General features: G+C 47.5%; 2 protein-coding genes across 7 annotated transcripts in view; both read left to right on the top strand.

Annotated features, from left to right (window-relative positions):
* Positions 1-10,375, top strand: part of POMT2 (protein O-mannosyltransferase 2) — a 29,751-nt gene extending 19,376 nt beyond the window's left edge. The window contains exons 15-23 of one of the 6 annotated variants that reach the window (XR_010374438.1): positions 45-121; positions 1,316-1,387; positions 1,602-1,661; positions 1,868-1,973; positions 3,851-3,991; positions 4,600-4,714; positions 5,303-5,526; positions 9,585-9,650; positions 10,069-10,375. Coding sequence is in view for 3 of the 6 variants with exons in the window: in XM_064460472.1 (XP_064316542.1) it covers positions 45-121; positions 1,316-1,387; positions 1,602-1,661; positions 1,868-1,973; positions 3,851-3,991; positions 4,600-4,714; positions 5,303-5,408 (677 nt within the window). In the remaining 3 variants the exon portion in view is untranslated. Of the gene's footprint in view, positions 1-44; positions 122-1,315; positions 1,388-1,601; positions 1,662-1,867; positions 1,974-3,850; positions 3,992-4,599; positions 4,715-5,302 lie in introns of all 6 variants that reach the window. The other 5 variants (XR_010374436.1, XR_010374437.1, XM_064460473.1 and 2 more) reach the window with 5 other exon arrangements.
* NGB (neuroglobin) lies at positions 9,574-25,904 on the top strand. Its single transcript, XM_064460479.1, has 7 exons — positions 9,574-9,650; positions 11,242-11,407; positions 14,079-14,153; positions 14,380-19,238; positions 20,713-20,824; positions 22,370-22,489; positions 23,627-25,904. The coding sequence occupies exons 4-7, from the start codon at positions 19,132-19,134 to the stop codon at positions 23,771-23,773; spliced, it is 486 nt and encodes a 161-aa protein (XP_064316549.1). The 5' UTR covers positions 9,574-9,650; positions 11,242-11,407; positions 14,079-14,153; positions 14,380-19,131; the 3' UTR covers positions 23,774-25,904.
* The last annotated feature ends 387 nt before the right edge of the window (positions 25,905-26,291 follow it).

Below are 26,291 nucleotides of genomic sequence, written 5' to 3'. Positions count from 1 at the left end.
GACCTCTAATCTATTTTTCTCTCTTTTTCTCTCTTTTTCTAAAGTGCCCAATATCAGCCTGGATGTTTTGAAGCCCTCTTTTGCAGAAATTCTGCTAGAATCCCATATGGTTATGATCCGGGTAGGATATCATTAATCCTAGATTATAATTTTCTTCCTCTTTTCTCTGGCATCAAAAAGAAATAGCATTTTCTGAGATGTCTTGGTGGTGGCTGCAAGTTAGGGCAGAAATTACATACTCCGGCAACTTACTTGAATTTATACTTAGAAAAAAGCGTGGTCTTGCAGCTAAATCTTCCAAAAGTTTGGAAGCCTTGGGCTTGCTGCCTGGCTCTGCTGTTGGTGTGATCTAGCTACAGCTTAATTATGTAATCCCTCCACTGCTGAAATTCGGTTCTGTAAAGGAGAGTTGGAAATTTTCCCTACCCTACTGGAAGGTTTTAAAATTAAATTAGTGCTTTTGAGGCAGGAGGATATTACTGTGGTCAGAGACAGGAAAATTTGCTAAACAGACACTTAGGAGAACGATTTGGAAAATTGATTTGTTGGATTGATGAGTTTGGATTGAAAATGGAAAAATTCTACTTTTTTTAAAGTTCATTGAGATGATGTGTTTTCTGCTTTCCTCTTCCCTATTTATCCCTGCATATAAAAAAAAAAGAGCTGGATTTAGTATTTTCAAGGTGGACTACTCTTGCAGTCTTTCCCCATGATTGGTCTTTGTGCTCTTGGCCATGGCCCTTCTGCTTCCAGCTCTTCGATCCTTTGTCTGAAGCACGAGAAGTTACTATTTTGAGAAAGGAGTCTAAGGTTTTGTTTGCTACTGTTTGTAAAGCTCTTCTCATTCTTATAAAAAAAAGGAGGTAGTCAGGCAAATTGTTATTAATGCTAAGCATTTCCATGGCAACCAGTGATAATGCTGTCTCAGGTAAGGAAGCACCTTCCTGAGTTTCCATGGAAATAATCTTTCTGAGGCTTTTATCTCAGAGTGGAGGGAAACCTGTCAAAGTAGTCTCTTAATGAACAAAGGTCTTGCTTATGCAACATGTAATCTCGGCGACAGAAAAGCTGGAGGAGAGAAATGGGAGAATACTGCCTCTAATGGTACCCAAATAACACTTTCAGTTGCACAGTAATATTAAAACATTAGTTGTCCTCATTGTGGCCGTCTCCAGAAGATGATGTGTTTATGTAGTCACAAAATAGCCTTTACTCAGGAAGAGTATTCACGTATGTTTGTGTAACCAGACATTTCTAGGCAGGCTTTGCAGCATAATTGCCTGCCCATTTAAATTTTATCTTGGCTTATCTGTAGGGAAATAGTGGCCTCAAACCAAAGGACAATGAAGTTACATCCAAACCTTGGCACTGGCCTATCAACTACCAGGTATAGTGATCAATCCACCTTCCTTTCTGTTTTAAAGTGATTTTGCTGTGCTTCAAGAAGCACAGCACCTCTTAATTGCATTGAAGATGTTGTCAGCTTTATTTTGTAGCACCTGAGCTGCATGGATGGGAATTTGTCTCACCTTTGACACTGTGCGAAATACAAACTGGATTGATGCAAACCCATTTTACTCCCTTCTGGTCTGTTTCTTCAGGGCCTGCGTTTTTCTGGTGTCAATGAGACTGATTATCGGGTATATTTGCTGGGAAACCCGGTAAGCTGGAGTGGGAGGTTCCAAGCCAATGACTTTAGAAATTTTAGCTTCTATTGCTTCTGCCAGTGACAATTATTTTCTTCCTCCTCCTCATTTGGACTGTCTCATTGTACTCTTATGCTTGCATGTAGTTTTTCATTTCCTCTCGCACGTGCATTTCTACATCCAGCCTAAAGTCCCAAATCTTTCTTTTTTTTCCTATGTAGGTTATTTGGTGGCTAAATCTGGTCACTATTGGTTTATATCTTCTGATGGCAGTTTCCACTGCAGTGACCCTCAAGAGAGGTGTCCAACTGACATCTGAACTCAAAGGTGACGTCAGTCTTCCTGTCCCTCCTCCACTATAGGATCCCTATTATAACATCCTGGTTTCCTGATATAATAAAGCTCATCTTGGGACTTCTGTATTAAAAGAAATCTTTTTTTTATATTGTATTAAAACCCTGGGGGTTGAACAAAATATACTCAAGGCAGCTGTATGTACAAAATACTAAGCTATATAGAGCTTTGAAAGTGTGGCACTGAATGATAACTGTTAACAAAGGGTTCCATACTAGAAATAATTACTCTGATGAGTAAATCTCACTTTTTGCATGGCAGACCATTCCTGATGAGTTGCCAAATTTCCTAAGTCTTTAAGACTTGATAGGAGTCAGCAAGGGCCCTGACACAGTTACTTACTCAGAGTCCTCTCTCTGCTCTGGAAGTGACTCAGAGGAAGGAGATGTGATCAGTTGCTCTTCAAAAGTCTTAGCACTCCTTTGCTGGAGAGTACAGAGCTGGTCTGGGTATAAGCTGGCATCTCAAGGGGATCCAAAGAGATGAGTCTCAGTAGGCTTTTGCTGCCTTGTCTTCTTGCAGGAGACAAGGGCTTGGATTAGTCAGTAGCTCACATGCCAGCTCTGCACTGCAGGTGATCACCCAGCCTAGCATGGGAGTTGCTTATGAACTGCTCAGGAGTCAAGATGTCGGCCACAATTGCTGTCAGTTACATTGATTACTGCAGCTCAGAAATGGCCAGATGCATGTCTGTTGGAAAGACTATATATGATCTGGACATACCAGTAGGAGAAGGCGATAAACCATATGTCAGGGAAACCTTCCTGACACAGACGTCTACTGGTCCCATGGTTTTTAGCTTGTTCTGCTTTGCAGGCTTCCAAGATGTTTTTTCTAGTAGAGATACCCCACATATGTTACTGATAATAGGCTTCCTTTTCACAAATGCCTTTTGCAGGCACCTTAAAAGTGTGTGGATGGCAGGACTTTGTGTGGCAAGGGTGGGAAACCACTGAGCTTAGGTTATCGAGCAATGTCCACAAGGAAAAGAGTGGAAACTTCATATCTCAAATAGTTTTGTAGTGAACAGAAGTCTTCAACAAAAATAGTGTAAGGAGCTACCTGTATTGGCTGTAAGAGAGACAGACCAGTTGGATCAATGCACTGCTCTCAAGCTCTGCATGTGCTCTGTACTGCTGTAGTATGCGTGGTGTTTTGAAATGAGAAATGTTTCCTGATCTTTATGAAAATCAAGTGACAAATGTGGAAGATGCAATGGTCCTTTTTTACATCCAATGTGAAGGTTGTAGAGCTTTTCACAAACCCTAATAAGTCATACTTTGAACGTTCCAGTTTACATCAATGGTTGCTTCATTTTGTAGATCTATTTGTGGGAAGTGAATTCTAAAATGTGATGTGAAACTATTCAGTTATGCATTAAGTTATTGGCTGAGCTGCATGCAGACACCAGAGTTCTCAGTCCCTTCCCCAGGCTCTAAAAGCTAGGCAATATTTCTTTCCAGGTAAGGCTGGGAAAGTGATCATCTTAATGGCTTGTAGTCTCATTGCAGAGAGAATAAAGAAAATCAGAAACTGGAATGACTTAATTAGTCTGATGTACGTCCTGAGAAACTGCATGTTTGGTCTTAACATAGAGCATGATCAACCTCCTGCCAGTCCCTTGAGACTTATGCCTCTGTATATCTTTTCTGATAACTGCTTTCCTGAAAAGTGTTTGTACGTTTATAAAGAATGCAGCTAGGATGTTGCAGAGGCTTGGAGCTATTTCAGACCAGTGCATGACTTCCTGCAAAGATCATTCCTGTTGAGTTTACTTACTGTGATAAGGCTTGCAAATAGGAACTGTAGTTGAGTTTTTCTCTGCTGAAGTCTGTTTATTTGTGTTCCAGAACTGTCCAGAGTTGTGCTATGTGGTGGAGGGCAGATCACGCTGGGCTGGCTCCTTCATTACCTCCCTTTTTTTCTGATGGGCCGAGTTCTCTACTTTCACCACTACTTTCCTGCCATGCTTTTTTCCAGCATGTTGACAGGTAAATACTAGAGTCTGGGAGAAGGCAGTTCTGTTAAGTGGAATGTTTTCTGACATAAACAGCATTTTTAAAATAGGTTTTCTGCTTGCTTGTGCAAAGTGCTTGAAAACATTGACTAATTAAGAATGGTTTTCACAAAGCAGCTTGCAGTGCCAAATTGGGTTTTTTTGTTACCACCCTGAAGAGGCAGCCTTGTCTCGTGCTTAGGGCATTTAAATTTCGAGATGTGATTCCTGCTCTCTGCTGTGTCACTGTTCTTACAGATGCTTTTATACAAGTTACTTCCCTTTGTTTGCTTCCCCCACTTTTCTGTCATGTGTGTTTATAATTCAGTCTTGGTAGTTTTTCCTGTGATTTTGTACCAAGTTAGCATTCTGGGGCCTGGATCTCTTTTGCGTTTATTCAAATAGAAAGGTAGGCAAAAAGAACCTTCTGCTGATACAAAACAGTCCCTATAGTTCTGAAGGTTACTAAGGTAAATGAATTTTAAAACTGACAAGGTTTTCTGGTGTTAACAGAACTTTGTCAGCCCAGTCTGTAGCTGAACGTAGCAGCTCTGTTCTTTGGCGTCTGCATTGCTCCTGACTTCTGCCTCTTCCTTCTCCTAGGAATCACCTGGGACACACTACTGAAGTTCTGTGCTAGAGTCCTGTCACCCAGAATTACAGCTAGAAAAGTATATGGAGGGGGGTTCCTGGCACTGGTTCTGCTCATCATATACAGGTGAGTGCTGAAAGCTGAACTTTCCCTGAACATGTGACAGTCACTGTCTCAATGGAAACCTTTGTGCCTGTTAATTATCCTTAGCCTTTGTCTCTGCCTCTCTTCTCTGCTAAACTTGTCAGACATCATCAAGCCCAATCCTAAACCCTCCAATTTGGTTAGATTCAGCATCTATGTCCCAGTAAATGCATTGTAAAACATCTTTCCATTGCAGGGAATCTTTCTTTTACCTCAGCACTCAGTGTGAACACTCTATTCTCCTCCAAACCCACAGCTCAGTGGTTTCTGATTCTAGTCCCCATGTCAGATGGTCCCACATTCCTCAAATACAGGCAAGTTCTTCATGGCTGTAGGTTTTCTTAGCTGGCTTTTCTCCAAAGCTGTTCCTTTCTAAGAGAAATTATCACCTGTGATAAAACTGTGCACTATGTATAAATTGTGTTCACTGGGTTCCTTCTAATCTCTGCTGGAGTTTAGAGCAGACCAAACCAAAGGCCCCATAGAATATCTGTCTGGACTAATCTGCTGCAATGTTCTCAAGACAGAAAACTCTGCAGTCCCTGATGGGCATTTGTTTTCTTTCCACAGCTTCTACCTCTTCCATCCTCTGTCTTATGGGATGATAGGACCCATGGCCTCTGACCCTAGCAGCCCCATGGCAGGGCTCCGGTGGATGGACTCCTGGGAGTTCTAGAGCCAGCAAAGGGAGCCTGGAAACAGCAGATGAGAATCATGAGTTCTGCTGCATCTCAAGCTGATTCTGGTGCTTTGGAGACATGTGACTCTAAAATGCCCTCTCTGGAGAACTCTGGGTATAGTAGCCCTCTTGCTTTGGCATTTGTTTGTACTGCCTGCGTTGGAAGATGCAGAGGATGACCATGAGAAGGTCCTTTTAGAAAGACTTAAGTCCTGAATCCTTCGGGTATATTCCTGGACACCTGGTTGCTTAAATCTCTGTTCTTTTGAGCAATATATATCAGTCAAACAGCAGTGGCGTTCCAGCAGCCAGACCAGTACAAGCTGGAGGCTGTGTGTAGTTGCACATTCAGATGTGTGTGTGGTGTGTGTGTGTGTGTCTTCCTTCTGGTAATCTAAGCTTCATTGCAGTTTGAGCGCCAGACAGTGTCTGAGACATTAGGACTTCTACCATGATTAACAACCTTTCTTGAGGCGAGGTTTTTGAAAGGTTCATATAAGTATCTGGGGACCTCCATTCTAACTTCCCCTGGCTGTCTGCATTTTTTTGTTCTGACCCTGATTTTTTTGAATTTGACTGAAAGGGGTCTGCTTGAAGTCTCCTGAGCCACTGTGCCTTGCCTGTCTCCCAGGCCCTCTGCAGACAGAGGAGATGGAGATGGTTTGTCCCTGTATACTGCCTTGCTTTCTGGTCACCTTTAATCGTTTATAACAATCACCTAGCAGGCCTGTGCTCAGAGCCAGACTGTTCCAGCTCAGCACTTTGTAGCTTATTTGCAGTTCCATCTGAGACTGCTAAGGAAATTACAGTGGAAATAGCATGTGATTTATTTTCTGCCCCAGTATGCTGTGAAGACCAGCTTCGTGGGAGCATACTAGAGACTGAAACGATAGCTTGGGAATTTTACAAACAGCTGTCGTTCATGTTTTGATCCCAGCTATTCCAGTGCCAGTACCTGTGCTTTTAGGGGGAGGCTTCATCTTAATGAATGTGGCATCTGCAAAACTGGCGGTCAGTGCCATGGTATCTGTGCGCTATATTCCAGCCAGTTCACTCTCATGAATGGCTGACCATCAAATTACTGTATTGAAGAAAATGTGAGGCCAGACAAAAATTCTTTGTCTGCTAAGTGTCAAGAGCCATTGGATGTTGAATCCACCCCTTCCAAGAAAGCAGAATACTATTTATCAGGTGCCTTTCGCCTGTGTTAGGTCTGTTTTTGTAAATGTTCCTTTTATTCCATCTCCTACTCTTCACCCAATTTCAATTGCTTGTCACAGTTCAAGTTGCTACCTTGGTAGCATCCAACATGAATGACACTTAGACCCCCAGCTGTGTTCCTGTCTCAAGAAGTTAATATTTGCAAAACTCTTTTGTGTATGTTTCAAGGAACTCGAGCCTTTAATTTCAGAGTTCTTGCTCTGCTTCTCAGGCTTACATCAAAACTACAGGTATAGGGAGAGCAGCAGGTGAGTGTGCCCGTCTTTAAACATGGCTTGTCCATTCATTTCTCTTACCAAACCTTGAATTCTAATATATTTCTTACAACACAGAAGGGCTGTGTTTGCATAGTTGTTCTGTGTGGGGGACTGAGACTGCAGTCAGACTTGCTTTCATTCCTCTTTAATAGAGATCCATAGCATTGTTCAGTAAGGCAGCTGCTTGCTATTGTAAGGTTCTGGCTTGGTGTGTCGCATCTCTCTCCAGAAGCTGACCCCTACAGACACTAACTCGGGTGGTATGGACCTATGGTTTTCATTCTAAAGGTTTTGAGTTAATCACCTGCTGGTAATACATGTTGGGAAGCCATTGTGCTAATTAGCTACTGGAATTGATGATGCTTTTCCACTTGCTGTTGCAGGAAGCGCTCCTACCTTCATGAGCCAGGGGTTCACAGAGGTGATATATAGGCAAGAAGGGTGAGGGAGAAGGCTGCAAACTTCTTCAGATCCTGCTTGATCTGAGAGCAGCTGCGAATTGTTAACTGTTGGCAACATGGCAGGCAGACAGTGCAATGCTGCCTTTGTAACAATGTGATTCAGCATTTCATGTCTTGGTGAGGTTATCGGCTTAATACCTTGCTATCCTGAATATGGGCTTTCCTTAATATAGTCCTATTGCCATGGGGAGGATTTGCTGGAAGAGCTGATAAAAGCCATGATTTAAAGTATAGGGTTTTTCCTAGTACACAGAGTCAGACACTTGCCCTTAACATTAACAACAAACTAAGAAACTTGTGAGTGTTTTGGAATGACAGTTTCTAACACCGTTTATCAAATTACATCTGTGGGAAAGCAAAGATCGACTCAGTAACCTTGGTTACTGCAGTTGTTACGAAGTGGTCAGCTTTGTAGGAGCTACCTGAGGAAGATGAGACAGTGTGTTTCTTGGCCTGGGTCCCTCTATTCTTTATTGCTAATGATCTTTCAGGTGGGGATTGGCGGCTGAGTTTGGGGATTGGCCAGCTGAAGGTGGCACATGTCACGTTCCCATCCCACCTTCCTGTGCACAAGCCCAGCTTCTGTTACACTACGGGCAAAGGTTTGTTTTTCTTTAGGACTGCCATTTCAGAAATCCTCTGAGAGCACTTGATTGGCATTGAGACAGATGTATTTCTTAGGCCTTGTGTGCTGGTAAGGGGGTGGAGGCACGCAGGGAAAAAAATATCTAGCTATTCCACAAGAGGGAGCAACCTCCAGCAGATATTTTTTTTTAAACTCTGGAGTTTAAAGTATTGAAAGGTCTACATTTGAAGACTAGAGGGCAGACATTTCCTCTGTACCCTCTGTACTCCAATAGCTGGGTTTTCAAGTAAGTGTAAATTGATGTTGCTCTGTTTTCTTTCAGGAGAAAAATACTGAAAAATTATTTTAGTTAGAATTTGACCTTCAATATTTGCTTCTCAGAACAAAACCTGTCAGGCCATAGCTGCAGCATAATAGTAACCAGCATTTTGTGAGGTCAATAAAATACAATAATTAGGATTCCATTACTGACTCTGAGTTCAAATGTCTGAGTGGTGCAGACACGAGGCAATAGGTGCAGGGCATTCTCTACTTTCTGAATGGAGTTCGGGCTGCTTCAGTTCAGTTTTTCCATTTGTGCTTGTGGAATGAGTTCAGGTTAATTTGAGGACTGCTTATTAGTCCTTTTCCTCAGTCATGTGGAAAATATCTAATGGTGCTTTCTGAGGCCAGAAGATGCTGTTCTCTGGAGTAGCTGCTCTCTTTGCTTGACAAGGCTCCTTTTATCACTGGCAAAGTATTTCATCAAACTATATCTGTGCGTTCAAATCACAAAAAGCTGCAGGCTGCCATGTTCCCTGCTTCAGATTCTTTATGTGTAAACTCTATTTTCATCTCTTCAGTCTTGAGAGGATCGATAGAAGGCCTCTAGGCTCATATAGCTTCATCCTAGACAACCCATCCATCTTAAAAGATTTCTGTCAACAGTCTCTTCAGGACACTGATGGGCGCACACCTATTCCAGCAGCAGGGACTGGCCTATTTCGAGGAACTGAACTCCTCGTGCTATGAGACACAGACGTGACTGTGGGGAGGATTTGAATGGAGATGCTTGTGCCAAGGCTGCCCTTGGTCCAGGTGGAGGACTTCTGTGTCATGCACTGCTTGCCAGCATTGTTCACAGCCCTGTGGGTGGGAGAGTCACCACCTCTCTCATCTGCAGTGTTTTCTTTTTGCATCTTGACTGGAAGGGCTTATTGATGCACAAAGGGCACTGACAGGATCTACCTTTTTATATCTCCCTCCTTCCTTGTGCTTCTTCAAGTGTGCCCGAAGTACGAGACATGTCTTTTCTTCTCCTCCAATTTTTAGGCTGCACATCCATTTATTACGAGTGCCTAGACAAGGAGTAGGACAGGACACATCATAGTATCCTGAGTGGATGAGTACCTGTCACATGCATTGTGAGCTTGTTATGGAAAGGTGAACAAATGTGTTATTTGACAGTTCCCTCCTGTATCCCTCTGAGAATTGTTGTCAAGGGACTTGAGAGTGAGCCAGCTATCAGCATGGAAACACAGGCATTTACCGGAAATTCTCCATTGCCACGCTTAGGGGCTTCCCTTCCAGAGGCCGTGCCTGTGTGACTTACCCTGTGGGTTGGCGCTCTGCACACAAGTACTGTTATAATGCTTTTTCCTCCTCTCAGGATCCTGCTGGCAATGTGAAAATCTCCTTAGCGGTGCCCTGTGCCTCCACCAGCTGGGGAATATAGGTAAGAATTTCCCCCCCCCGCCCTTTACAGCAAGTGACCCCACACATTGGCAAGTGTGTGTCATGAAAGCAAAAACGTGTGGACTGTTAGAACACCATAAGGCTCTTTCCTGCTGGGAAAGGAAAGCTGATGATAAGAGCACCACCTCCATAGCACATTGCTCCCTTTGGGGGTCTGTGGGCTGCAAGCAGTTAGGACTGAAAATTGTCTGTCTTCTTTAAAGTACTAAGACCATGGCTGCATGGTTGGTTGTGAGTTGCTTTACTTTTCAAAGTCCCTTATGCTCTTTACGTGAATGTCAAGGGCTATGATTCTCACAAATAATACCTGAGGTAGGGGCATACTAGCACAGAAACCACTCCTGCTGAATCTGTAATTGGTCCTAGACCTTTGCAAGTGAGTTTATTGTGTTTTACAGGAGGTACTGTTCAGAACCATCCTTGAAGAACTTGCTCCTGACTGAGCAAGAGTTTGGAGCAGCAGTGAGAGGGGTTCTTTTGTAATTCTGTCCTATATTATGAACCTTTCTTACTAATTCTGCATGTGTGTACGTATGTGTGCATCAGTCCATGAACTGAATGTCTTCTAACTAAGGTGTAATTACTGCACCATACAGTGTGGATGGGAGAATGTTCCCTTGAGCTGTAACTGTATTTTGTACAGGAGATCATGGAAAATGAGAATTTGCAATTTAATTTTGTAATAAATACCTCTTCTTTCAAGCATTCTCTTTGTGTCTAAATCTTGAGGTGGGTTTTTTTCCCCCCTTTCCTCACATGCATACTTAAAGTACAAACATGAATTTTAAATGGATCCATTGGAGAGTTTGATCTAGGACATCAGTGATGTACAGCAGCTTTTAGCACACAAGTCTTGCTGGACTGCAATTCCAGGAGGTCAGATTTTACTGCAGTCCAAGTAATGTGCTGATAAGCACAGCGGGAAGTGAAACTGGTACATTTGGATAAGAATAAAGCACTGTCTGTTGAAGCAGGCTTATTTCTCCATGTTAAAGATGTGTTAAATTGTAAATACGTATAATATGTCAGGTTTAATGGGTATATCAATCTTCTGGTAGGTTGCCTATGAACACTTCATTTGACAGATCAAGCACTTTATTCAGGAACCCAACATTTTTCTTTAAGTTTTTCTTATGCTGAGTATGTAGTTTCCGTACCATCATACTGATGCACAGTTTTGTACAAATGAGGCCTTGCTGTGAACTAAATGCAAGAGTCTGCAATAAAACTGTAATGCTGTAAATCAGAATCTGGCTCTACGGCAGGCTGTAGTGACAGGGCATCCTATACTTTTCAGTAGAGCGTAACAAAGGGTTGCCATCCTTGGGCTGGAACTAGATGGGGAAAAACAAAATACAGCCTTCTTATTTGGGGCTACACATTGATGCCCAGATCAGAGCCACACAGTCTCTTTGGACATGTTCCGAGGGCTGCTAAAGTAAAGCCAGGACAGCTAGAAACTGGACTACGGCCTGCACAAGGTGATGCAATAAGTTAATAGATGGTTACTGAAAAGCCTGTTGGCATCTTGTATCGCTTCAGAAAGTGGTTTTTTGATATTGTCTGATCAGGGCTATTGTTCTGGAAGAAAGGACTGCTGATACAGAAGCTGTGCTAGAGTGTGGGAAGATGACTGTAAGGAAAAGGCACGAAGTACTGTTCAGAAAATGCTAATAATACTGAAGTAAAACTTAACTTCTCTCTGCCCTCCAAAGGAAGGATCTCTTCTTTCTGCAGGTAAGTGATCTCACATGCGTGGACATTAGTGACTGATTCCATTTTGCATTTGTTTCGAACCTGCCAGGTTTCTAGGCTTCTAAATTCCAGCCATCATCCTGTTACATTTCCTCAACAAGAATGAGGCTTTTTTATAGCCTAGTGTTTTAATATAGAGTTTGTGGTCTGTCTTCAAGCAGCTACTTAATCTTCTGTTTGCCAACCAAATAGAAACTTTCAAGGCAAGTTGCTTCCTCTAGCCCTCAAATCTCCCGTGCTTCTTTTCTCATTTTCTTCAGTTAACCCATACGGTTTCTCAGACTGTCTTCCAACATCAGTCTCCAATTCCATTTCATAGAATCATAGAATGGTTTGGGTTGGAAGGGACCTTAAAGATCATCTAGCTCCAACCCCCGTGCCATGGGCAGGGACACCTTCCACTAGACCAGGTTGCTCAAAGCCCCATCCAACCTGGCCTTGAACACTTCCAGGGAGGGGACATCCACAGCTTCTCTGGGCAACATGTTCCAGTGCCTCACCACCCTCAGAGTGAAGAATTTCTTCCTTATATCTAATCTAAATTTACCCTCTTTCATTTTAAAGCTATTGCCTCTTGTCCTGTCACTACCTGCCCTTGTAAAAAGTCCGTCTACGTCTTTCTTGTAGGCCCCCTTCAGGTACTGGAAGGCTGCTATAAGGGCTCTCTGGAGCCTTCTCTTCCCCAGGCTGAAATACCACTCCTTCCTGGTTTACATCCAAGGACTGTGGTTGTTGTACACTCTGGAGCTGTTTTCTAAAACAACACCTCTAACTCTGTAGCTCTGGCCCATGTAATGCATTCTCTGGAAATAGAAAGGTGGTATTTTATCTGAATGGGCATAGTCTACCAAGCATTATGATTGCTGTAAATTGCTTTTTCCATATTTAGCATTCTTGCAGTCATTATTTTATCTCCAGATTCAATCCAAAGCTATTCATCCTGCTGTCTTGCAGCTGACAAAAGGTATTTTCAGGCTTTGTTCATCTGACCTTTTTTTCCACCATGTATTTTAGGATGAGGTAGTTCCAAAGTCCCTGGTTTTCTCCGTAGACCAGAAAGGGAGTTTAGGTTACTTGCCCATATGAAGGCATCTGTGTTGGTCAGCTGAGCCCCACCCTGGCAGTGTGCTGACCCCTTGGGATGCTTTACAGACCATAACTATTTGGTTACACCTTGGTGGAGAAGGAAACAAGCTGAGAAGCAGGGAGGAGCTGGTTGTGATGATAATGTGAACATGCATAAGATGGTACATCTTTATTTAAGATTTCTGAACTGTGTGAGAACAGCCAGTGCTACTGAAGAAAGTGAATTTAAGCAATTTCCAGGCAAAATCCCATTGGAAGCAAGTCAGAGGAGAGGTATTTAAATAAAGGACACCAAGAGCACAAGCACCAACTATCCCTGTGCAAAGCAAGGCCAGGAAGAACCAAAGCAGCCAAAGACGAGAAGCTGAGTAACAAATTCTTAATTGACTTCAAATACAAGAGAGAGGCATCCAGAAAGTGTGAACTCAAATTACTAGGGGCTGCTATGAAAGAGTCATGCAGAGGGGGAAAGCAAAAAGGCTGCTTCACAAAATAAAATGAAGACATAATGAGGAATATTGAAGTTAATGAAAAACTGTCAGGATGTAAGTAGTAAGAGACGGATCAAGAAGTAGACCACTCCTTGGCAGAGATGGAAAGGCCTGAACTGACAGATCACCCTGAGAAGTTGTACACCTGTCTTCAAACATTTTGATAATAAACTCCCTACTGGGTTTGTCATTTTTCTCTGTGCTGGTTTTTATCAGGCTAGTTAGCTTCCTCCTTTACTTAATCATCCTGTTCAGCCTTTTTGAGTGTTGCCACATTTTATACTCCATATGTCTGCTGAAATTTCTTTGTTTGAAGCATTATTTTAAAAAAATACACAATAAGTGGGTTGGAGATACCCTCAGGCAGCTCTTGTAGGACTCATGGGTGCAAGCTGTCTGTGCCTTCTGATTTTAAGTCTTTATTGCCCATAGTTGCTGTTTGACATCCTATTTAGTTACTAATGGATTGGAAAGTGCTTTATGATGTGGCGTAAGTACATCATTCTCCTCAAGACAAAGCCACAATATTTATTCAGCGCTTAGCTAGTTTTGACTCTGGAGTTTGCAGGTGCAAAATTTCTTACTGAACTAGAGACTATTCTTGACAGAGCCCCAAAATTGAAATGACTTTGGTGAGGAGGAGACAACCTCAAGCAGAAAAGGAATCCCACACGTAGAAGCAATCACACATTGGGTTTGCTTTGAGAGCAGAAGGGTGAGCGCAAAGCTGAAAGGTTGTGATGCTAGCACAGCCTTGCCATCAAGGAATGGGCACAATTAAGTGCAAAATCTTTTTTTTTTTTTTTAAATAATTCACATCAAAGACTGTTCTTGGAGACAAACACTGTAGGTCAAATAATTATAGGAGATGCCCTGGTCAATAATATCAATTCATATTGCAAGAAGGAGGGAAAGAACAGGTGGAGTTGAGATCAGAGAGAAGACAATCAACGAGCACTTAAGAGATCAGCACCAGCAGTGCTTCTGAAACAAGAAAAATTCCCTGGAGAAACTACAGAGCAGGCTCCACAGGGAATAAAGCATCCTTTCACCAAGCTTTTACTGTGATATTTCAGCAGCTGAAGGATGATCCAGTCCAGAAGTATAAGAACAGTTGGAGGAAGATCCAAGCCCAAATGCACTGTCCCAAGGTAGGACAGAAGCCAGGTAACTGTGTTGACACAGTGCTTTCTAAGTTGCCAGGCATATTAGCTAGAGCACCATGTCGAGCTAATAAGGCTGGAGAGCTTTGGGACCATGGCTGCTTGCATCCTGCCAGCTTAGCGTGCACATACCTCTGTAGTCGTGTCTAATAATTACATTCAGCTTTTGGTCAAGACTCTTCAGTAGATAGACTTTTTGAACTTACTTTGGCAGAATGACTTACAAAAGGCAGAGGTTGCTTCTTGGAAGATCATCCCGGTGGTGTGAGTAGCAACTTGTGGATTCTTGCTGTGTTAGAGAGCACAAGGTGAATAACAACCAAGATAAAGTCTGAACACCTGTAAGTGCCACACCTGGTCTGACAGCCTCGTAAGTCAAAAACAGGCTAGCAGCTCTCTGTGTGGTCCCCTTTGGCTTCTCTCCCTGCTTCATAGCCTGTCAGTCTTGGATTGTTTTCACCTGCCTGTACAAACTTTCCCCAGCTGGCCATGGGAGATCTGAGATGAACCTGCGAATGTCTAGTAGTAAGCCGAATTCAAAAGATGTTTTCGTTTTATTCTGCTGTTGAATACTCTCCCACACGTTGTTCCTCCTCCCTCTGCCTATCCTTCTCCCCTTAGCCCAAATCTCCAAGGTTGGGAGTGCTGCCCTGCTCTCCCCTCAGGCACAGTGGCAGCCAGAGCTCTGCAGCTGTTGCCTTCGTTGTTTTATGGGCAAGATTTTTCCCTCCTGCATGTCTTTTTTTTTCCTCCTGTTACGCAACTGCATTTCATGATTTTCTTTGCTACTGAGCTGTGCTGTGCCATGGCCTGAGGGAGTAGCTTGAGAAGGCTGCTGGGAACCTGCGTGACTTCTGCTCCCATCTGAGGATGGGGATGGGAGTCTGGGGAAAAGAGGAGCCATCATGGTCTATGGTTTTGAGACTGGGGGCAAGGGGAAAGAAGGCATTAGCCAAGCCCAGGAGTTCATCTCCGAGGTGAGCAGGGAGTCTGAAGCATCTAGATCATAGTGGCATTATTTATGAGGACTTGCAGATGTAGAATTGGAAATGAGCAGGAGTCCAAAGGGGATTTGGGTTTGTTGGTACAGCAGCTGGGACGAAAACTGACAGTGCCACAGCAGCACATGCATAACAGCCATCCCTGGGCCAGGCTGATGTGGTTTTCCTTTGGGAGGGAGGTCTGTTTTCCAAGCGTCCTGAACCCTGAGTGCAGGGTTGGCGACAGGCATTTACAAGTTTGTTCCCAGTTCTGTCACACAGTTTTACAAGATTGGACGAGTTTCTTTCCCTGTAGGTAAACTGAGGCACAGAATAAGTAAAGCCAACGCTTAGCAAGGGGAGTTATGAGTGTTGGTACCGTAATTCGAATGGACTGTAGAATACAGTGATGAGACACGCTGGAAATTAAAAACATTATATAAATTTTTTCTTCTTCCAAAGCACAAAAAAGGATTTATTGATTTTTTCTGCAGGTCAGTGAGTTTCTCCAGAAATCTGCCTCCCCTTTCTCCAAGTAGCCTAAAGATGATTTTGGAGAAGTCTGTGCTGCTAACCTGGTGGCTCTTCACTCATGACAGCTCCAGGAGCAGTCTTGTAGAAACCCAAAAGCATCTCAGAAAAGAGCTGAGCTGCAAGGCTAGGTAGAGGGCGCCAAGGGAGCTGGGGACCATTGCAGAAAACCCTCAGACCATGGAAATGTTTGAAGTGCTGGACCTCCTGATGCATCCTGGGGCTTCCTCATGCTTGAAGGCTCACAAAACACTTGAATGAGAAGGGATGTTTTCTTGTTCATTTTTCCTTGTACTTTAAATCCCCTCTGGACTTCACTTGTGTTGCCAGCATGTCAGTGCTGTGGCAGCAGGAGGAACTCCTCTGACAGCCATATAGCTGCAAGGGAGAAGCTGCCTTGCACGCAGGGAAGAGCACAGTGTCTCCCAAGCCCTCGCTCATTTAAGTCATGTGAATGGTGGTTCGGATATTTCTTACCCCTGGGCTCTCCCTGTCTCTCACCTTAAGTCCCTCCTCACAGCTCCCTCCTCCTGTGCTGGAAGATCTATGCTGTCACAAGGGAAAAACTGCTGGTTTTATTAAGGGAGAGAGCATGTACCAGTGCCAGAAAGCAGCAAAGGGATGGATTGACTGTTCAGAGGGGCAGGGAAGGTGGGGAAAACTGCTCCTGAATGTGCCTGTACCCTGCCCAGAAGGAGCTGGTGCTGGGGGCCAAGGAAGGAATCAACTCTTTGGTTCTTAGGCTCTGTTGAGTGTCATACCACCATTGGGTTTGGGTGCCAACAGGGGGTCTGTGGTATGGGCAACCCATTGCCTCTTTCATCAGCTGGGGCACCCATATGTTCCACGGAAGGAGAAGACATGTCACACACAGTGCACTCATTGCTGCCGTTATGTCTGGTCTGTTCTGACACTTGTGCCTTGTCTGCAAGCGCTCAGCATGCAGCCACCATCTGCAGCACAGAGGGAAGGTGGGGGGGAAGACTTTGGACAAGAGCCACCATTTTCCCTTGTTATCATGGCTTCATTCCTATTGTCTGAGATACCCTTGCCATCAGGAACAACGGCTGAACCTGAATTTCACTGTTGCTCTGGGATGTGATAGCTGGTATGGTGCCTGCGCGGACCCAAGGAAAGGTGTCCCATATCCCAAGTAAGCATAGAGGCTGATCACTCTTAACTACAGTAACTTGTTTTTGTGGTGCTTCTCTTCCTCCTCTATCAGCCAGCTTTGAATATATTAAAAATGTTGCTAGGCAAATATTCAGCCTCGGTTGCTGCTCTAACTGCATATACGTGCTTCAACTCTGCTCCTTGGCATCCCGTGCTCTAGGGAGGACTCTCCGCTCTCCAGTGCCCTGGCAGCACGGCGCTGCCTGCTGTGACAGTGCTCCCCCTTCTTGTTAGCAGGGTCAGGCTGGACTGTCCAGCCAGGCTCTGGTGAAGCTCCACGCCTGTGAGTTGTGACAACAGGCTGAAATGTCAGAGTAGCTTGTGCAGATACATATAGGATGGCACTTCACGCTCTTTACTGGTGTGCTTGATGAGCTGCAAGACAGCTAAAGGTTACTGTTTGCGTTTGCACTGCTGGGCTTGTGTTTGCTGCCCTCCTCAGATTAACCCAGTGTTTCCCTCTGCTCTGCTAGCTGCTCCTTCAGACTTCTTGCAGCTTCAGCAGTTATCATCACACTGATTTATCATCAGTCCCCAGTGTTAATGTTTTCTTTACAACCATACAGCTAAGATGCTGTTTTTAGTGGGTGCTTGCTGTGGACCAGAAGATGGTGGCCAACAGCAGGAAGCACTGTGGGCTGGCAGGTACATGTTCCAACCCCCCCAGCCATGAGATGGCCTCGCAGCTCGTGACTTTTCTTTATTATTGAATGCTTTCTATTTATTCCCTGTTCTCTAAGACTATAGATGCTTAGAGATTATATGCTTTTCAGGCTTTTCTTAGTTATCGTGAAAGGTAAAATGCTGTATCTTTAACAGAAGCCATGACTTAACAGAAACCATTTGCATTTTTCCAGGACTTGGGAACCTTTGATATTAAGTCTTTCTAGCAATGGCCTTCAAAACACAGCAAACTTTGAACATCAGGTCTCAGTAGCCAGACATCTAAAGCATTTGCAAGACTCCCTAGTCCACCTGACAGCTCAATTTCTTTCTACGTTTGTTGGACTCTTCAAGAGGACTGGGTTCTCCAGCTTCCTCTAATGTATATGGAGCTTTTCCTATACAGCATCTTGTCTGGTCTGCACTGAGAGTGCGGGGTCTCAAAAGCCTGAGAAAACAGGTAATTTATTCCGGCACTTGCAGAGATGTCTCAGGTGGCTTCCTACTGTCACTGCAGTCAGTGCTGTCACTCCAGCTCTTAAGGAGAAAGGCTCCTGGGAGACGGGCTGGGGCTGATGAAGTAGCATTGTGGCTTTGAACTTGTCTCCTTCCACAGATTATTTTCAGTACTCCAATAAGAAAAGCCTGCTTTCTGCCTACCCTGAGTCAGTGTGCTCCTGGGTTGGGTCAGAGGCTGCTGTCTTCTCTCCTGATTACAAGAAGTAAGTCTGATGGATAGAACCAGAACTTGTAATAAGATCAGCACAATTGGGATTTCAGAGCAGACTCTGATGGTTTCAGTAATATTTGTGCTTTTGTGTTGCTCGCATCCTTCTGAAAAAAACATTACTTCCATGACTGCTCTGGCTCTCCTGCCTTCTGTTGTGCTGCTTGAGACCTCACTTGCCCCTTCTCTTTTTGTTTCCTCCATGCTGCCTAACTCCTGGGGCCAAATTAAAAGCAGTGTTTCCCTTTGTCTGAACACTAAAGAGAAGCTGGGTGTCCTGAAGATGTTTCACAAAGATGACATGTCTTTCTGATCTGTTATAAACAACTTTGCCTGGTTCAGCTGGCTTAATTAGCCTTAAATTAAACCAGGGTCTAGACTGCATCTGCCCATGGAGATAGCAGGTGGCTGTGGGGCATCCTGAGTCTCAGTGGAAGCAGCCAAGAGCAGGAGGATGCTGTAGTGCTGGAGCATCGCTGAGCAAAGTTACGCTTGATCGGCGAGCCAGCCCGGCTGGGTCCCGGTGGTCCCCTCCCTCGCTCTGCTCTGCCGTGCTGCTGCACTTGTAAAATCGGGCCCATTGGAAAATGTCAACCATGAACGAGCTGAACTTTCTACTCTGCCCTGCGGCTGCGAGTCCTGCGGGGGTGGTTGGGGATTTTAATTTTTTTTTTTTTTCCATCCTTTCCCTGAGTGTGAAACCCAAAGTGAGCCCTTCCTTACCAGGAGGCGGTGGGGAGAAGCCCCGGGTGGAGGAGAGGGCAGGGGGCAGCTGGGGTGCCGGCAGCCTGCAGGGGGCAGCGGGCGGGGCGCGGGCGGGGGGCGCGGGGGCGGCCCCCCCAGGTGAGCGAGGGGCGGGCGGCTGCCGCTCGGCGGCCCCTCCGCCCCGGCCATGGAGAGCGGGATGCTGCTGTCTGGCGGGCAGCGAGCGCTGATCCGGGAGAGCTGGCGGCGGGTGAGCGGCAGCCCGGTGCAGCACGGCCTCGTCCTCTTCACCAGGTGAGCGGGGCGGCAGGGACGGGGGCGGCCGGCGGCGCCCCGGACCGACCCGGGGGGTCGACGGACGGGCTCCGCTTCTTGGAGAGGATCGCTTCCCTTCGCTCGCCGGTGGCTCCCAGCCGCCTACCCGCCCTCCCCCACCCCCTCCTTCCCCCCCTCCCTCCCCCCGCCCCGGGGAGAGCCGCGGGGGGCTGAAGCCGCGGCTGCCGTGGGGCAGCGGCGTGGGGAAGGCCGCCCGCTCCGCGCCGCTTCCCAGCCTTTCCCGCCCTCCGCGAGTGCGAACTTTTTTACGGGAAGATGGAGGGTGAGGGAGAGAGGCAGCGGGCAGGTTTCGTGCTTCCCTGCCCACTGATCCCCCGCCCTGTCACCGGTACTTCTGCTGCTTGAAGAGCTGCGTGTCCGCCCGGCTCTGGGGAGCGCATCGAGGGGACCCGGACTGCCCCCGCACGGCGCGGCGCGGCGCGGCCCCGGGCACGGCCCCGGGCGCGGCCCCGGGCGCGGCCCCGGGCGCGGCCCCGGGCGCGGCCCCGGGCGCGGCCCCGGGCGCGGCCCCGGGCGCGGCCCCGGGCGCGGCCCCGGGCGCGGCCCCGGGCGCGGCCCCGGGCGCGGCCCTGGCCGCTGGGGAGGGATTCGCTCTCGGGACAGAGGAAATGGTGTGGCGGGGGCAGCGGCTGGACCCCAGCCCCTTGCCGCTCCTAAGCAGATTAATGTCTCGATTACGGGAAAGGAAAAATCTATGAAAAGTCATTTGAAAAGGATGGTCGGAGAGTTGATGACCATCTTCTGGAGCAAGGTGTAGCAGGCGGGAGGCAAACCTGGCAGAGCAGGGCTGCAAGCAGCAACGACAGTGTTGGGGCGTTTTAGTGGAGGGGAGGGGGATGCAGCAGTTTAATGTGCAGGATGGGGAGAATTCCCTGTGGCCTCTATGGACAGCATCAGCCTGTGTGGCTGCTACTGAGACCCATAAGTGCTTGGCATGCACTGGCAGGGAGGATAAGGGGGAAAAAATGGGAGCTGTTGATGGTGTGGGAGAGTGGGCTATGAGCTGAGTTTGTACACACCCCCCTTGCTCAAGTATGGAAGCTGGCTGCTGGAGCTTGCAGGCCTTCCCTGGATTTGGGAGCTTTGGGCTCAAGGGGATCATGAAGTGGGAATGGGAAGAGTCAAGACACCAACCAAGACTTTGGGGAGAAGGGCCAGGCTGGGAGGAAATCAAGTGCGCTGGAACTGGTCCTCAGGTGCCATATCTGAGAGCTGGGGCTGTGGGCTAGGGGAATAGAGACTTTTTTGACTATAAGTAACCTGGATTGCCCCAAACTAAGACTTTTAAGAACCTGTGGGTCCTTTACAGGTGGGAAGGGATCAGTAGGTGGGAAGAGAGGCAGAGTGGGGGTTGTGGGTTGTTCCTGGGGTGAGCAGGGCTCTAAATAAAGCTGAGGAAGTGAGAAGATGGAGGTTTCTCTTGCTTTTGCAGGTTGTTTGACTTGGACCCTGACCTGTTGCCCTTTTTCCAGTACAACTGCAAGCAGTTTACCAGCCCTCAGGAGTGCCTCTCTGCCCCTGAATTCCTGGATCACATCAGGAAGGTGAGAGAGGGGCTGTGGCATGGCTGGAGCACAGCCTCCATGGAGGAGGAAGCCCTTAAGCAATGGCTTGGGGCTGTGGGGTGTCTGACTGGGGAACGAATGGGAAGTCTCCTCTTGAGGTGGTAACTGCAGGGTTACTTGTGCTAACAGAAGGTGCTATTGCCAAGACAAAGTGCCTTGCAACAGTGGGGAGGGGATGAGGATGTGGGTTGTGGTGGGTAAGAAGCACTATGCCGATTTCCTTGTTCTCATCTGAGAGTGGATTGCCTCTTGTCAAAGTTGGAAGCCCACTTCTAACATGGAAGTGGCTTGGTGAGCTCATTTCTGGCCAGACAAGCCTCTGCTTGGCCACATACTGACCGGGAGGTGGCACAGAGCTGGGCAATGGGCCAGGCTCCTGTAGACCTCCTACTGTGAGAGGCTGTTGGTGCAGCTGCAGAGCCAGAAGGCCCACAGCATCTCTTGGATAGCCTCTGGGGGAGTGCTGCGATATGCATTTGCCTCCCCCAAAAATAGGGAGAGGAGCAATGCTGAAGTCGTCTGGAGGAGCTCCTGCATGGACGAAATTACACCTGGTGCAGAAGAGACCCTTTGCTGAGCCCTGAAGGGTGGCAACGCCAGGGCAGAGCACAGCCTTGGCTTGCAGATGCCTTCATAAACTGTCTGGCTCCATCTTTAAACCAGTTTGGTGCCTCACTTGCCTGTCTTTATTCCTCCTAACAGACTGTTTCAGGGCTGTACTCCTCTGATAGATGCAAGCGTTTTGTTATTTTCCAGCCTCTGATTATTGGCAAAGTTAAGTCCATTTTTACTTCTGCTATTATTGCCTTGAGCTGGAATAGCTCTTTGCTCTTGTTGGAGATAATTTCCCTGTTGAAATTATAGAGCACAGTTCTATCACCTCTTGGCTTTGCCAAACTAACCATGCCCTGGCTTTAATCTCTTCTTCTAATTTGATGTGTCTGTTCCCTTCATCCCTCATTAACCCTTCTCTGTCCTGTTTTTATTTGACTGTTTGTGCTTCTGGGAGGCCATGGTGGTACATGCTTTACCAGACCAGGTCTTTTGGTTGTACTATCCACGTCATCTCCTCAAAATACCTTGGCTGATCTTAGAAATTGAGTTGCCTTTTTCACAGTTGCACCATCTTGTCAACTTGTAGTTGGAAACTCTAGTCCTGGCAACTTCTAGGGCTCCCCTGCAGTTGTCCCGGTGTCCTGAGAGCTGTAATGACTGCCTCTGCATTAGATCTTAGGCGGTAACTGCTCTGATATAGGGCTGTTTACCCACTCTGGAACAGGGAGTTCAGCAGTGCTGCTTGCTGTGGCACCTCTGGCAGTGTCCCATGGGAGGACGTGTGTGCTGCTGCCAGCAGGCCTCACTAATGTAACACAGGCATCACAGTAGAGCAAAGCTCAGACGGCATCTGCTGGACTGGGAGGTGGTCAGGCTGAGAATGGTGAAGTAGAGGGGTCAGACTTTTATTCCTCTGGGAGGGCAGCAGAGCCTTGCTATTAATGCTGTTCTGCCTCTGTACTCCTGCAGGTGATGCTGGTAATTGATGCTGCTGTGAGCCACCTGGAGAACTTGTCCTGCCTGGAGGAGTACCTCTGTAACCTTGGCAAGAAGCACCAGGCAATTGGTGTGAAGGTCGAGTCTTTCTCGGTGAGGCATCCTCTCTCATCCCGCTGCATCTGTGCTTGTGCAGCCCTCGGTTGCCCCGTCCCCCTGCGCCCACCTGCTGCATTCAGCTGGCTGGAGAGAAAGCTGGTGGCTCAGGGCATCCCCCAAGCTGCTGCTACCTGCATAGTGTCATCAGCTTGATCAGGAAAACCTTTGAGCTCCCCTCATTTTCTGCCCTCCCCCAGTAAGCTGAGGGAGAAAGGACATAAGGGAGCAAGGCTTTTCCCCTGTCTGAAGAGGAACCACGGTTTGGGGCACTGCAGTCTCTCCTGTGACACAGGGCTGCAGGCTCAGCCTTTGCCCCAGGCCCTGGATTTCTGCATGGGCAAACCTCACTGCAGCTGGGAAAGGGAGCATCTGCCTCTCTCTGTGTCAGAACTGCACCTCAGCTCCTGTTTCCTCTGTGGCAGTAAGACAGGAGCATTCTCCATAGTAAACCTTTGCTTACTCCTCTCCTGCCATCAAGCATGGACAGAAATACTGGAGTAAGCAGCAGGGAAGGGAAGGTTGAAGGAAATGTTTCTAACCAACACATGGCTCCCTCATAATACTGCTAGCTTTGGTCCTCTTCAGAGGGAGCAGGGACGCCTTTGCTTGGGGTAGTGATCCCCACCAGCCCTCCACCCACTGTGTGGGTGCTCCTGGATGGGGTTGCTTGCAGCTCTGTGAGGACCACTGCCCTGTGCAGAGGCCTGAGAGGCAGCGAGGCAGGCCCTGAGTATCCAGCCTGGGGTCTGGCCCACTTCTGGCATCAGGGCATTGCTTAGCTCTTCTGATCCACTGCTATGCCAGGACAGGGGATGGGGCTGGCTACCTGCATGAGGGAGCCATGGAGGATGGACGTGTACCTCTCCCCTGGTGTTACATGCAGAGTGTCAGCCTTTGCTCCCCGCTAACCCAGGGTGAGGGGTGTCAGGTGGGGGCTAGCATGGGGAAGGGGATGGCATGGGCTGGCTCTGGGCCCCCTCTGAGCAGCCAGGGACAGGGTGGCCTGGCCCTGCTGGTGGAGGAAGAGCAGCTGCTGTGTAATGGGAAAGTCCAAAAAGGCAGTGAAGCGAGAGAAGGGGCTGTGTGTCATCCCTCGGTGCTGAGCTTGACGTCTCCCTGTTTGGTTTGCAGACTGTTGGTGAGTCCTTGCTGTATATGCTGGAGAAATGCCTTGGCACTGCCTTCAGCCCAGATGTGCGGGATGCTTGGAGCAAACTCTATGGTGCTGTGGTGAAAGCCATGCAACGCGGCTGGGAGACCCTCCCAGAAGGGGACTAGATCCTGCCAGCCATCCCCATCCCTGACCACACAGTGGTCCTGGGCAGAGCGAGTGCTCATGCCATGCTCTCTGCCTCTCTCCACCTCTGTCTTTGTGCACCAGCCCATTGCTATGTCCTACAGCCACGCGTGCTTCAGGGCTCTCCCAGTGATTCCGCCTTGCTTCGACATGACCACATCTCTGCGTTTGCTAAGGGCTGGCAGGGTACATCTCTACAGCAAAGCCTAGGAGTGCCACAGCACAGGTACACCACCCTGCCCCAAGTTCCTTTGGGCTAGCTGGAGCACCAGTGCACATGATTCTGGTTTTCAGCTGGCTCATCTTCCTCCTCTTTCTCCCCACCCTAGTTAGATGACAGTTAGTGTAGGCCTCTTAGGCCTATTTGCCCAAAATCCTATTTGCTGTGCTCACGACCTGCCAGGTCTGGCACTGCTCGCTCGTCCTGTACTGCTGTACCTGGTTCAGCTGTGACAGTGGTGGATTTGGCCTCTTCCAGGGGCAGGGGCAGGGGCAGCAGAGGTGGGAGCTGGCTGTGCCATGTGGCCATCCTCTCCAAACCTTGCAGGGAGCTCTGCCCCCTCACCCTTCACCAATATGTCACTACCAGATGGTTAATCCTGGTGCTCTCTTCTGCCTTGCCTCTCCCTTGGATGGAATCCATGGCTTTTCCTTGTGTCAGCTTGGCCACAACTCAGTGTGTTTCCTAGAGACGCTTCAAGCAGTGGGGTCATGTTAATCCTGAGGTGAGGCTGCTTTTAGCAGGTCTGGGCTGCCAGCTGAAAGGCTTTGTGTTGGTTTGGCTGGTTGGTTTAACCTCAGAGCCAGCTGAAATGCAGCAGTGGTGGCTCTTTACTGCTTTGTGTTAAGGAGAATAAAGTAAATATATGGAAAAGATGTCTTAAAATAAAAATTAAGGTTGTAATCATGTCATGGCAACAGCTTCCAGAAATCATTCTGGCTCTTGGCCAGAGGAAGCATGGCTGGAATTTCTCTGCTGATGCTGTCAGGACCTGGAGCGCTTCCCAGCAGCACACAGTGCCCATCTGCAGAGGTTCTCACCCTTTAGTAATCCCTCCCACCCATACTAGAGAAACAGCTACTTCAGAGCAGACCAAGGCACCCAGTTAGGTGTGTGCAGCAGTGCTGTGTCAGACAGGAGAGAGAAGATGGCATCTGCCAGAAGAAATAGCAGGAAATGTCTGAGGCAGCACCCAAGGGCTTTGGGGGAGCTGAACGTGAGCACTTTGAAGAAGAGTTCATCTCTGTGGGAAAATTGCTGTGGGACAGGCAGAACTATGTTTTGAGCCATCACTAGCCCCAGGGCAAGGACATGGAGCAAGTATTTAGTTACAGGCAGTGCCCTTTTTTGCTGCTCCTTCAGGGCAGAAGGAGCCTGGTGCTGAGGGCTGAGATGGTCCTGTTCTAGAGACATATTCGTCCTATACTCAGACATCTACCCTGGGACAGGAGAGGGCTGCCTGCTCCCTGTAGGTGCAGCTGAGGTCTCCCAGCCCCATGCCATGGAGGGGATGATGGGGTGCCCTGTGAGACAGGGCTCTGCTTCCCTGCTGACCATGGGCTCCCAGCAAGCAAGGAGCCCTCCAGCTGTGTTTGGGAGGGGAGCTGAGGGGAGTTGTGGAACAATGAACATCCCTAGGAAAGGATGCTCACTGTCCTCCTCATGGTACCAGGCTTCGCTCCTGCAGTCCTACAGCATGGTGGTGTTGTGCATCCTGGTCCATGGCTCTCTCTGTCAACTGGGTCAGGTGAGGTCCTCCCCATTCTCACGCCGTGCAGTGAGGGCTGGGGGAACACACTAGCTGTGACAGCATGGTACAGGGCAGGAGGGTTTGGGAATGGGGATGTCCTCTTTGCAACCCTCTTCTGGGGCATCAGTCTTTGGCATTACGGGGGGGGACCTTTAGGCTCTGTGTGACAAGTAGGTAGCTGTGTGATGGGTGGGGTGTTGGTGTTACTGCCGCAAAACATCCCTGCTCCTTCTAGCTTTCCCAGCTCCTTGACATCTCTTCTTCTGTACCATGTTTTGTGTAACTCCCAAGAGAAGTGAACTAGTCTGCGTGCCTCTTATACCCAGCTGTTCTGTTTAATAAAGAACAACAGTGAGTCTCAGCCCTTTTTGCTGCCTTTTTATTTGAATATAAAAGGCCCAAGCAAGCAAAAAAAAAAAAAAAAAACAAACAAAAAGGATGACAGAGGGGTTTAGGGTTTAATGGTTTCTTGTTGGCTCTAGCTTTGAAGATACTGGTTACTAGGAGCACTCAGGAGTGCTTGTGGAGTCCAGCCAACTGACAGGAGAAGGCATCCAGCACCAAATATCTGTTGGGAGCTATCGTGCACTGTAATTGAATGGGTGGGTGGCAGAGGGGCTAGCAATGGTGTCCTGCTGCTGGTTGCTCATACCCTTCAAATTTTACAATCTCTAATGGGATTAGAGTTTTAAGCAACCACCCTAAAAATCCCTTTTCTGTTGTTCAGCTGTTGCTTTTGTTCTTTGAG

The sequence above is a fragment of the Phalacrocorax carbo genome, chromosome 9 (genome assembly GCF_963921805.1).
Source record: "Phalacrocorax carbo chromosome 9, bPhaCar2.1, whole genome shotgun sequence".
Lineage (NCBI taxonomy): Eukaryota > Metazoa > Chordata > Aves > Suliformes > Phalacrocoracidae > Phalacrocorax > Phalacrocorax carbo.
This window is presented reverse-complemented; position numbering and strand designations above follow the sequence as displayed.

Excerpts from the sequence above, each read along its gene's own strand:
- NGB (XM_064460479.1), top strand. The coding sequence starts at position 19,132 with ATGGAGAGCGGGATGCTGCTGTCTGGCGGGCAGCGAGCGCTGATCCGG. Across the intron at positions 19,239-20,712 it reads GGCCTCGTCCTCTTCACCAG|GTTGTTTGACTTGGACCCTG; the intron begins GTGAGCGGGGCG and ends TTGCTTTTGCAG. Across the intron at positions 22,490-23,626 it reads TGAAGGTCGAGTCTTTCTCG|ACTGTTGGTGAGTCCTTGCT; the intron begins GTGAGGCATCCT and ends TTTGGTTTGCAG.